The sequence below is a fragment of the Danio rerio genome, chromosome 16 (assembly GCF_052040795.2).
Source record: "Danio rerio strain M-AB ecotype USA chromosome 16, GRCz13ab, whole genome shotgun sequence".
NCBI classification, from domain to species: domain Eukaryota; kingdom Metazoa; phylum Chordata; class Actinopteri; order Cypriniformes; family Danionidae; genus Danio; species Danio rerio.
This window is the reverse complement of record NC_141036.1, coordinates 6,426,408-6,439,630: the sequence shown is the minus strand read 5'-3', so window position 1 is coordinate 6,439,630 and position 13,223 is coordinate 6,426,408. Positions and strand designations below refer to the sequence as shown.

General features: G+C 36.4%; 1 protein-coding gene across 3 annotated transcripts in view; it reads right to left on the bottom strand.

Annotated features, from left to right (window-relative positions):
* The window catches only part of ulk4 (unc-51 like kinase 4), a 277,382-nt gene that overhangs the window by 2,820 nt on the left and 261,339 nt on the right, over nucleotides 1-13,223 (bottom strand). For all 3 annotated transcript variants that reach the window (XM_087286485.1, XM_087286484.1, XM_087286486.1), the window contains one exon: nucleotides 3,911-3,996. In XM_087286485.1, coding sequence (XP_087142611.1) covers nucleotides 3,911-3,996 — 86 coding nt within the window. The remainder of the gene's footprint in view (nucleotides 1-3,910; nucleotides 3,997-13,223) is intronic.

Here is a 13,223-nt window from a genome sequence, read left to right as displayed (position 1 = left end):
GTTTTGAAGTCATACTTACATGTGATTTCAGACTGAATATATTTAAAGTAGTGTAGTGTCCCCAAACAAGGGACCGTTAAAATTCACAAATGTGCGAATATAAAAGTAAATTTACCTCAATCTCCATTCTTATGTGCTCAGTTTATCAACTGGAGTAATCATTAGGGCTATAAAAATGCTGAGTTCCAAGTGGCATCCTCCCCCAAGTGGCATCCTATCGTGAAGCAAATACAGAAGTAACAAACTGCAATTCATTGAAATTCCACTAGTCCAAATTTCTATTGAAAGAACGATTTTGGTTCTCATAGCTAATATTACCCTTCATGACAACAGTGAGGTGGTGAAGTTTTATAACATCCATTTCCCTTAAATGAGGTTTTATTAAGTCTGCATAATTAAGGGCGTGGCCATTTGAGTGACAGCTATGTCTCGCTGGTCGCCGTCACTTCGCCTCAGCTGATTCTGGCTGATTAGCCGCTGATCTCGACATATACATCATATTATTGTTTTGTTTTATGCGGCTTTACAGTCAGTTGCCTTGTGGAATTATTTCCTACAATTATCAGACAATTATCAGTTTCCACTCTTAGCCAAATCTCACATTGCCTGACTTTTCACTTAATAAAAACCACAATTTTCATGACATCCAATGAGTGGAAAAACAGTCAGCTTTGCATAATAAAAAATGTTTTTTATGAATATTATTTTGTATGACTTTAAAAGCTACTATTGATAATTTGCCAGATTTAAAAACAAACAAGTGAACTGGCCCCTTAAGGAATATATCAGAGCTACATTAGCTTATGATTGATTTTTTATTTTTTTGTGTGTGTGTTAAATAACTGAATTTGGTTATTTAGATGAATAATGTAAAGCATTAGCTTGTAGTCAAAAGTTATTCGCAATGGTTGTTTAACCAGCTGCTTTACATAAGAATATAATTTTGCATGACTCTAAAGTCCCCATGAAATCAAAACTGACCATGTGATTTTGTTAACTCATTGCTAGTTTTGTGGTGAACAATTAATCTGTGCATGTCATTAAGAAAAAAAAAAAAGTTTCCCCTTTAATTGAAATCTAAAAATGCACTTCCTGTTTTAGTTAAATTCTCAGATTATGTCAGTCTGAGCTATTGGGCAGGGCTTATATACTTAACCACGCCCCTCCAACTGGCGTTTTGACACCAAACAGAAATAATGAGGAGTGAATGAAAAGCCTACTTTACTACATCCAATTAGCTCACAGTAGGAAAAAACAAGCCACGCCCACTGTTTCTCATCTAATATTCTGATTCTCCAGGAACTTCGTCACAATAGAGGAAAAAAAATATCAGTTTCTGGTTCATGGGGAATTGAATAGACACTATCAGAACAACAATTGATACTTTACCTCGGATTAAAAAAAATGCAAAGACATCTCTTTCCTATATTTCATAGTGCTATAGTAGTTATTCACAATTTTCATTCAACTTCTTTTTTTAACCCCCAGTATTTAAAGCAGTCATTTTAAAGTCAAAGCTCTTAAAATGGATATTTTCCCCGTATGTTAGTCTGCATTTGACTAAAGGGACTGCCATTTCATAAGCATAACAGGAATACAAATTAACCTAAAATAGCCAAACCATAACAATATATGTGAAACACATCTAATAATAAGTGATAATATTAATAAATACATTAAATAAAATAAAGACATTTTGATAAATGGATCCAATTTTTAATGATATTTGATGACTTAAAAAAATAAATAAAATAAAAATAAATAAATAAAATTCTCTGACTTTCAATGTCTGGAATAGTCCTTCAAAGTCTCCAGAAACCCCATGACCCGTGTATGAAAAATAGAATTACATACCCCTATTTCATAAAGCTCTCTATATTAAGGTATTATAAATATTAACCATGATTTTCTGAAAGTTGGGTTAAACTGTATTGAAATATAACACTATAACATTAAACAAAATGGATGTTGATTGAGCTGACTTTGAATAGTACCTGGCCTGCTTCTTTAAAAGAAAGTTCAATTCAATTTCATTCAAAGAGCTCTCAATAGGGCTGGAGGCATGTTGGTGATGTCATCATCTAGTAACGCATTGTTTTCAATAATTCCTTTCTGCTTGGCCAAGAACCTAATATTGCTGAAGCTTTTCCTCCCGAGCCTGGCCGGGCGGCTTCAAAGGGATTCCTTCTGATTGAGCAGGGGGGTATAAAGGGGGGCCCTGCCCTCACAGCAGCCACAATAGGCCTGTAGAATGTGAGGGTGAAGCCTGAGCACAGGAACGCTCTCATCACAGGCCTACCACATCAATGGATCAAAGAGGAGGGTCTCGCTGACAGACTCCACCAGGGGCTCCATGAGGAGCCAAATGAAGAGCCTCATAAACTCACAGCAAACTTCTGTTTCTTTCTTTGTGTTGTGGAGTAAAAAGAAGGTCAAAATAGCTGGCAGTTGTACACCGTTTAGATGAGTATAGAAACGGCATACTTTACAAAACTAAACAGCAAACAATAACAATTTCTTACATTTAAATAGCGCTTCCTGGACACTCAAGCACTTTACACACATTTTTGGTGGGAATCTCATCCACCACCAGTGTGCAGCATCCACCTGGAAGACACGATGGCAATCTGACAGATTCTGGAGTGCATTACAGCTCTAAATATAAATATAAACGATAAATGATCTTAAATAAAACAAATACATGTATAGAAATGGTATACAAGTATGTAACTTTACTCACATGGGAAACGGCGGCCACGTGAATGGTTTGTGAGCACAATTAAGTGCACTCAGCATGCCATGCCATATGATAATTGTAGGAAACAAGTCCAAAAGGCAGTTGACTGTGTAAAGCCACATAAAACAACACAGAAACACGATAAATAAGCCGAGTTCAGTGGCTAATCTGCCGGATTCAGCTGAGGTGACGTGACGGCGACCAACGAGACCTAGCTGTCACTCAAGTGGCCACGCCCTTAATTATGCAAACTTAATATAACTTAATATAAAGGAAAGATGAGTTATAAAAAAATTCACCCCCCTCACAGTTGTCATGAAGGGTAATATTACCTGTATTAACCAAAATCTTTTTTGTACCAGGCTGTAAACACCTTTTTTTTCTGCTGTAAAGTTGGTCATTCTAACAGTGGGCTCAATTGAAATTTGCTCTGTTTTGGAGCAGGAGCGGCCAGGACTAGCGGAATTTCGGATGAATTGCAGTTTTAGTTACTTCTGTATTGGCTTCCTGAGGGAGAGCGGGAGGTTGCCGCTTGGTTTTAGCGAAACTTTATTCTTTCATGAGTTATGTACAATTTTCTTACCACTTATAAAATGTGTTCAATGTGCTGCTCATTAGTAATTTATAACTCATTCACTAACAGTTTATTATTGGACAATTAACTAGTTATAATGGAGAGTTATAAATAATTAACAAACTGTTAACTAATATTTAACAAGTCACTTATAACTCATTACCTAATAGTGATTAATAGTTATTAATGATCTATAAACTAATAATAAAGGACAGTTATTCTTAAGTGTTAACATTAATTGAAAACAAACATGTGCATTTTCAGATGTCAATGAAAGATTACAAGGGCAAACATTTTCTTTCTTAATGACATCCACAAGAATTGTTGACCACAAAACTAGCAATATGAGCTAACAAAATCATCTAGATTTAATTTAACTTGTACTTTAATGTGTTCTGAAGATGAATGAAGGGGATTGGAACCGCGTGATGATATTTTCAATTTGGGTTGAACACAAACTTCAACAACTTAAACTTTTCTAAGAAGTCTGCACTGTAATATGTTTTGAACTCCTGAAACAATCTCCAAATGAACTTCATTCTGGTCTGATTTGGTTTGGAATGACGTCACACTCAAAGTACATCAGAGTGTTGACTTACCTATTAAGCAGCATCAGTTTCTGCAGCGTGTGAACCAGGATCTGGCCCTCGGAAGAACCCCAACAGGAGCTGCCAACTGCGCTCATCTGCAAGATAAAAAATACCTTAGGAAACATGCTCAATCTCATATGGTGTCAACCAGAAGCAGCGTGGAACCTATTTAGTCACTTTAACTTGTCTCCACAAGCTCCACTCCATCATAACAAGCTGAAAATAGCATGAATAGTAACCTGTGCGACACTGGAGTACTTTGCCGCTGATTTGACGTGTCTGTTTTTAGAATTAGCGGCTCTGCACACTTCAGCATGACAGAGCCCATTACAATGTCATCTCGGTGGCGTCTCGCAGATGAGATGTTTGATCTGAGTGAATGGGGGTCAGCGTGAGCCCCCTCTGATGAACAGCGCAGGACACACACTTTATCTTTTTTGAGAGCTGGCGGTGAATCTGCCAGATGTACACCACACACACTGTGATGCAGGGAAGGCCGTTTTTCTTTATAACTCTCACAGAGTACTGCAAATCTATCTGCTATCTTTTGGTAGAAGACATACATCTGACAAAAGTAAGCTTTACTAGGTGCATTGATACTTTTATTCGTCAAGGATGGATTCATTTGATGTTAAGTGACAGTACAATGATTTATGATGGTTACATATTACATTGTACTGATTAAATAATGATACTCTAACCATTGTGTTTGGTTAAACATCTTTGGTGGTGATTATAGCATCAAGCCTTTTTCTTACATTCATTCATTCATTTTCTTGTCGGCTTAGTCCCTTCTTTTAATCCGGGGTCGCCACAGCGGAATGAACCGCCCATTTTGTAACACTTTACAATAAAATTGTATTTATATTAGGGATCCCATCACATGATCGGAAATCGAGCCCGATCACATGGTTATATATATATATATATATGCTCATTATTTATTAACACATCCTCTATAGTCATGCTGTGACCTTTCTTGACTTCACACATAAACAGCAACGTGTGCAGCATGACATCACTTTATTGCAGAGATGCTATTGGTTAAATGCCAACTAAGTAGAACATGGAGGCAGCTTGAAGCGGAAAGTGCGAGTATGTCTGCGGTCTGGAGGTATTATAAAGCTGATGGTGACAACATTGCCATAGCAAACTGTGAGATATGTAAACTTAAGATTGCCTGCCGGGTATTTTAAGTTGAGGTGCTATTTGTTTTTATATTAGATTTTGTTTACATTTACTGTTGCATTAAAGTCCAAAAGTGAAGAATTAATGTTATTTATTATTTGACTGTTCAAGCTACCTCACAGAAGTGCTCTGTTTGGTAACGGAGTTGTTTAATGTTAAAATAAGGTGAAATAAATTTTAAAAAGCCAAGAAACAGATCCAGGATGTTCCTTATTTTTTATTTATTTTTTTTGTTATGTGTTATAGAAGTATCGGATCGGGTTTCGGTATCGGTAAATACTCAAAATCAATTGACTCAGACTTGGACTCAAGGGCAAAAATACCTGACCAGGACATCCCTAATGTATATAGCACATTTTATGCAGAAAGGTAATTTGTTTCATTAGATCAGTGGCCCCCAACCCCCAAGCTGTGGACCAGTACCGGTACATGGATTAATAATTCCGGGTCACACAAGAAATCATTAATTATTTCTGTTTTATTTATTTTCCGAGTCTGAATGGTCTTTTATTTTGAAAAATCTTTAGTATTCTCTTGGTTACATCTCGGTCCAAAATTGAATGCCAAAAGAGTGCCAAAGAGTGCCAAATTTTAACTCAGAAGTTAGCAAAAGTAGTAAGAAACTTAGTAAGAATCTTTGGAAAGTTTCTTTGCGAAGGGGAAACTGTGTGAACTGCCAAGAAATAGATTGCAAGCCATTTGTCAACAAATCAGGTTAAATGAGGAAATGAGGGCATTTGAGGGCAGGTGGCCTTAGGAGCCATTCACATATTTTGTCTTTTCCATGCGCAAGTTTGTTATTTCCAATGGAGGTGGGACAAGTTCTCGCTTTCCAGGTGAACCCAGTTGAACGTTTCTGAATGCCACGGGCCACGTGACAAGAACTGATCAATCAGCTTCATACTTTGTAAGGAATATACACATTTTGGTAGACTAATTATATCAGACAAACCCCAAACACTGCATTGCTTTTTAATTTTCTACTTTGATAAAACTTGTATCAGAGCTGCAGCAATATTTTGTCAGCTTGTCATCCTCTGAGAAAATGGTTGATGGTTGCCTAGCAATCTACGTAAAGTTGAGAGCTTCAGCCTAGAGCCAGTTGGGGCCCCTAGGGCCGTCCTTCAGGACAATTTTCACGTCATAGCTAGCACGCATATCGGGCTTTGGGCCTGCTTTGGAAAAACGTAAAAAAAAAAGTTTAATGAGATCTAATGCATGCGGCACAGAAGCGCCAGTGATGCCTTGCACAAAAAGATTTCCGGCCACGTGCAATGAAGAACATAAAGAAAAAAATAGTGAACCTAAAACTGTGAAAAACATTTAAAATAATTAACAATCTATTAACTTTTATAACTTTGATGGTTGGGGAAGATGTAGATGCTAATAACTGTGATGGTTGTGGAAGGTGTAGATGCTAATAACTGTGATGGTTGTGGAAGGTGTAGATGCTAATAACTGTGATGGTTGGGGAAGGTGTAGATGCTAATAACTGTGATGGTTGGGGAAGGTGTAGATGCTAATAACTGTGATGGTTGTGGAAGGTGTAGATGCTAATAACTGTGATGGTTGGGGAAGGTGTAGATGCTAATAACTGTGATGGTTGGGGAAGGTGTAGATGCTAATAACTGTTATGGTTGGGGAAGGTGTAGATGCTAATAACTGTGATGGTTGTGGAAGGTGTAGATGCTAATAACTGTGATGGTTGGGGAAGGTGTAGATGCTAATAACTGTGATGGTTGGGGAAGGTGTAGATGCTAATAACTGTGATGGTTGTGGAAGGTGTAGATGCTAATAACTGTGATGGTTGGGGAAGGTGTAGATGCTAATAACTGTGATGGTTGTGGAAGGTGTAGATGCTAATAACTGTGATGGTTGGGGAAGGTGTAGATGCTAATAACTGTGATGGTTGGGGAAGGTGTAGATGCTAATAACTGTGATGGTTGGGGAAGGTGTAGATGCTAATAACTGTGATGGTTGGGGAAGGTGTAGATGCTAATAACTGTGATGGTTGGGGAAGGTGTAGATGCTAATAACTGTGATGGTTGGGGAAGGTGTAGATGCTAATAACTGTGATGGTTGGGGAAGGTGTAGATGCTAATAACTGTGATGGTTGGGGAAGGTGTAGATGCTAATAACTGTGATGGTTGTGGAAGGTGTAGATGCTAATAACTGTGATGGTTGGGGAAGGTGTAGATGCTAATAACTGTGATGGTTGGGGAAGGTGTAGATGCTAATAACTGTGATGGTTGGGTTTGAGATGGGTGTAGGCATGAATAACTGTGATGGTTGGGTTTAGGTGTGGAATAGGTGTTGACGAAAATAACTGATATACAGCACCATCTTGCCTACAACATAGTTTTGACATGTAGGTCTCCAAAACTTCAAGTTACGCCTCTAACGTAGTTATGCCCCTTCATGTTACGCCCCTGTCTTGCTGTCCGCAGACAGACCCTACTCTACAGATTCTCTAAGAAATGGCCAGAGCAGATGAGCAACTTTGCGCTGAGCTTTCAAACAGGACTGGGATCAACTGGCACTTCAGAAGTGTGCTGTATTTTCAGCGTTTGCGTCTCACACTCTCTTTCTTTCATGCCAGGCCATATCTAAGCCAGGAGTACCACAGATTGTGACGGTGCATTCAGAAAATGCTCCCTTTACTTCCGAAACAAGCGGGCAAAACACAACAGGGTGACAGCTTGTGCACAAAAGCCCTGTCTGAAGATCTAATGCTATCCGGAGCGACTCCTGTGACACCGAGGGACAAATCTGCGGATTTTTTTCAAAGAAGTCCTTGATGGAGGAAAAAGGTAAGAGCTCCGAGTGTGAAGAGGCCCGTACTAGAAAGGGTGTTGGGAGCTTCATTATGTTTGTGAAGAGTCTGATGTCTCTTTATCTGTGATGTCATCACCCAGCCCACCTGCCCACCTCAATATGCACCTGTTACTAGGCAACAGAGTTATGTATCTGACTGAACATCTCATCTCATATCCTTGATTTTTGTCCTGCCTAATGCACAAGGCTGTACCTATTCACCTGTTTACAGCAGACTTATAGCCTTTATACTAAACAAGCATGTATAGTTAGCAATCCAGAAATAATAACAATAAAAATAGCCTAAATGGATGAAGAGAATTGTAGGCACACGCTTAGCTGAAAACATTAGCACTGATCTTACAAACACAACCCCCTCCCCCCTTTCACTAACATGAACAAACCTGTCTCTGAGGTCTACAGACAATTCCTTTGTCTTCATGCTTGGTTTGTGCTTTGACATGCACTGTCCACTCTGGGACCTTATATAGACAGGTGTATGCCTTTTTCAAATCATGTCCAATCAACTGAATTGACCACAGGTGAACACCAATTAAGCTGCTGACACATCTCAAGAATGATCAGTGGAAACAGAATGTACCCGAGCTCAGTTCAGAACTTCACAGCAAAGGCTGTGAATACTTATGTAGATGTGATTTCTCTGTTTTTTTATTTTTAATAAATTTGTAACAATTAAAAAAATCACATTGTCATTATGGGATATTGTGTGTAGAATGTTGAGGAAATAAATTAATTTAAGCCATTTTGGAATAAGGCTGAACCACAAAAAACTGGAAAAAGTGAAGCGTTATGAATACTTTCTAGATCCACTGTAGATGTATTTTTACAGGGTTTCTGCAGGTTTCACCAAATCATATCTAAGACTTTTAAAAGACCTTTAAAACAATCAAGAATTTCATTTTAGACTTATATAGGGCTTAACGCTGGATATTTTTTAATGGTCCAGCAGATTTTTTATTTCACTTAACCCATCAAGAAAACGAATATCTCATTAGCTATTTCTAAAAAAAAAAAAAGCCTGTAATATTTGCTTATAATTATTATCAAAGACTATAGAATACACAAGACATGTCACTCGTATAGTTTTGAAAAGGGAAAAGTGTAACTGTCAATATGGCGAATGAAGCCCTGCCTATTAGTACAGAAGCCAATCATCAATCGCTATAGCCTGACATTTCTCAGGGGGAGAAGCTCAGACCAGACGTGTCCTTTCATGACAGTTTATCTGCTCAACAAGCACACTGGAATCTCAGCGAATACTTGCTTTACAGACATAAGAAATATATCCACATAAAGCTTAACATTGCTACTTTTAAATAAATCAACTACACTTGAAAACAAAAGTTTTTTGGTTCTGTAATCTGTTTGAAATGAACGCGAGGTACAGTCCATCCTGTCAAACGCACATTACATGACAGCAACTAGTCAAACACCCACAAACATGTAAACAAAGAGTCGCTGTCATTTCTGGAGGAGATTCGCCATCAAGATCAAGTTGTGGATTACTTCAGAAGATCAGCGCTATCTGACAAATCATTATTTAGAGGATAATAATGTGTAGAACGGCCGTAAATGAGGTTGGTGTCGTGATCTCGTTCCTTTCGAGTGTGCATTAGTTCTGCAACCTGAAAAAAATGCAGATTTTGTTTGATTCGAACGTCTAAAAATGAAACTTATAAGACTGATGTTGTTTAATTATATTGGTGGTTCCACATATGTAATGTAATCAAACAGTTTTGGAGGATTTGATGTTTCCCCATTCAGACAGAATGCCCGAGCTATGACCTGTTTCAAAGATGGCCACCGAGTGAAATTGCTTGCCTTAAAGGGACTTTGTTTTAAGATGAAAAACATTCATCATCTGTTTGGTGGACTTTAATGAAGACTTACTGGGGCAAATGAAATAAAATATAACAATATCTTAGTTGAGAGAAATTCTGAAGAGCTGCCCATATAACATTCTCACAGAATTATGAATTTATATTATGAAATCGTTATAAATTCAGCCTCCCCAATGGTTCAACGTATAATACTTAAAAAAAAAAATGCTCTTAATCATATTTTGCTTTTAAATTATTCTCAAACAGTTCAGGTACCCGATTACGGCTTTTCTTCTACGCTTTTATTATTCTGTCAACATACCATAGATATGTTTTCCTCCTCCGGGCAAAATTTCTACCATTATCTTCAAGGCTTTATTATGTTTAATTACGAATCATTTTATATATATAAAAATACAGAGTATAGACCAGGCAGAAACTGAAGCTTTGTTCTGAGTAAATCTCCTTCCTTTTGCCAGGAATTAATTTGAGAGAAGCTAGATGAGTCACAAACAAGCTTTCACTGGAAAGCACTCAAATGTCCAGCAGATAGCGGATGGGGAGAACGTTGCAGAGCAGCAGCAGAAACACTTTCCTAGCAGCCTTCATTCCTCACTCAATCTGCCTGCTCATATGCAAAGGGTTGCAGCACGACATGAACAATGGAGGACGACAAGATATGGAGAGTGAAAGAGTGATAAGAATGGTTATATAGAGTTGAAGTCTAAATTGATTTTTTTTCTTTTTCAAATGTTTTCCAAATGATGTTTAACAGAGCAATATTTTTTTTTTCACAGTATTTCCTAAAATATTTTTTCGTTTGGATTAAGTCTTATTTGCTTTATTTTGGCTAGAATAAAAGCAGTTTTAATTAAAAAAAAAAAAACATTTTAGGGTCAATAATATTAGCCCCCTTAAGTAATGTTTATTTTGCGACTGCCTACAGAACAAGCCACTGTTATACAATGACTTGCCTAATAACACTGCCTAGTTAAGCCTTTAAACGTCACTTTAAGCCAAATACTAGCATCTTATAAAATATCCAGTCAAATATTATGTACTGTCATCATGGCAAAGTTAAAAGAAACCAGTTATTAGAGATTATTATTAAAACTATTACTGAACTGGGGAAAATAGAGATGGGGATAACAATTCAACTGTATCTTCTTGATGATTTTTAAATCAGTCGAAAGTTGCTGAGAAATTTTAGTTCAGTATGTTGATGTACTTGCAACTGTAACAGAATATTATTAGGGGATGGAGCTTTCTTTATGTGCATCATTCACTTCTACACTGTAAAAAATCATATGACAAAAAGTCGTAGCAACAAATGCTTTCATGTTACTATTACTTAATTTATTGTAAATCAGGTTTCAACTTAATTTTAGCTATACAAAGTATAACCTAATATTTTAAGTCAGTTTGACTTATTTATGTTATGGTTTCATTACAAAGATGACAAGAAAAAATAATTTGATTTAACAAAAAATGAGGCATGAAGAATTTGAATTTAATTACAATAAAAATACATTCAAATTACTTAATTTTAATTAAATTAAAATACTTTAAATTCATTCACTTTCCTTCGGCTTAGTCTCTTATTTATCTGCCGCAGTGGAATGATCCGACAACTATTCCAACATATATGTTTTGCACACACACACACACACACACACACACACACACGCACGCACACACACACACACACACACACACATAGAGTTGAAGTCAGAATTATTAGCTTTTCTTTTTCAAATATTTAATTTAAACATAGCAAGTGTGAACAGTGTTAGTAGTTAGTTACGAAGTTAATGTAATTAAATAATGTATCCACTAAAAAAGTAAAAGGATTATATAAAATGTTTAGGTCATATCCTATAGCAGCTATGTTTACTTTCCCTTAAACATTAATTAATTAATTATTAATTTAACAATTCTCTATGAATCAATTCAGAGAAGCTCAGTAATTGTATTTTTTGTAATACTAAACTATAATTGTATTTTTTAACAATAAAAGATGACATTTATCAAGACATTTGAACATTCCTAAGAAAAAAAAGAATAATTTATTAGAAATTTTGAGAATTATTTTTGAGAAATTATTCCATGACGATATATGATATAAATTCAGAGAAGCTGAGTCATTGTAAATACAGGCAAGCCCAAAATTATTCATAACCCTGGCAAATTCTGACTTAAAGTTACTTTTATTCAACCAGCAAGATTTTGCACATTTTGGGCTTCTCCTAAGAGAGAATAAGAATATGTACAAGAGGCATCATTGTGGGAAAAATATATATTTCTCAGCTCTTTTTTACCTTTGAACAAACACTTTAAAGTCTGCATGAACCGGAAGCTGCGACTTGTTATTTTTCGTATTGTGATGCAGTTCCTAGAGAAGCAGAATATTAAATGAGAAATCAGTGGGCGTGGCTTGTTTTTTCTGCATTGAGCTGATTGGATGTAGTAAAGTAGAGATTTCATTCAGAAAGATCAAGAAAAGGGTTTGAGGAGAGTTATTACAACCTAACAGACTCCTCCTCCTCACTATTTCTGTTTGTTGTTAAAACTGACAGTGGGAGGGGGCGTGGTTAAACGTGTTAGCCACACCCAATGCCTCAGACAAATGTAATCTGAGAATTTACCTGAAAAACAAAACAAAACAGTAAGTGCATTTTCAGATTTCAGTTGTAGATTACAAGAGCAAGAATTGTTTTTCTTCTTAATGACATGCACAGATAAATTGTTCACCACAAAGCAATGTGTGCTAACCAAATCATAATTGTTAGTTTGATTTTGTGTGGACTTTAAGTCAGAATTTGCCAGGGGTGTGAATATTTTCAGGCTTTACTGTATGTGTATTTGTTATTTAGATAGTGTGCATACACTGTAAAAAATCTGTAATTTTACGGTTTATTTAAGACAGTTTGGGTGCCAGAAAAGAAAACGTAAAATAACGGCCATTAAATTACAGAAATTAACGGTAAAGTAGCAGCTGTTGAATTACAGAAATTTACCAGAAATTTAAATTTAAGTAAATTTCTGTAATTTAATATCCGCTATTTTACGGTAAATTTCTGTAATTTAACGGCTGTTATTTAAAGTTTTTTTTCTGGCACCCCAACTGCCACAAATAAACCAAATAAACTAAATAAATTACAGATTTTTTAGAGTGGACATTTATTATTTAACTAAACAAGTCTTAATTTGACAACTGCACATGCTGTTTGACTGCAATTTAAAAAGTTAAAGGAATTAGATTTTTATTGCACATACATCGAGATTTATACAGACCATATGGTTTTGTAAGCACACATTGCTAGCTTTGTGGTGAACAATCCAACTGTGCATGCCATTAAAAAGAAAATGTTTAATTAAAAGCTGACACTGCATGTTTTCAGTTAAATCCTCAGATTATGCCTTTCTGAGGTTTTGGGCGTGGCTAACATAATTAACCACACCCCCTCCCACTGTCAGTT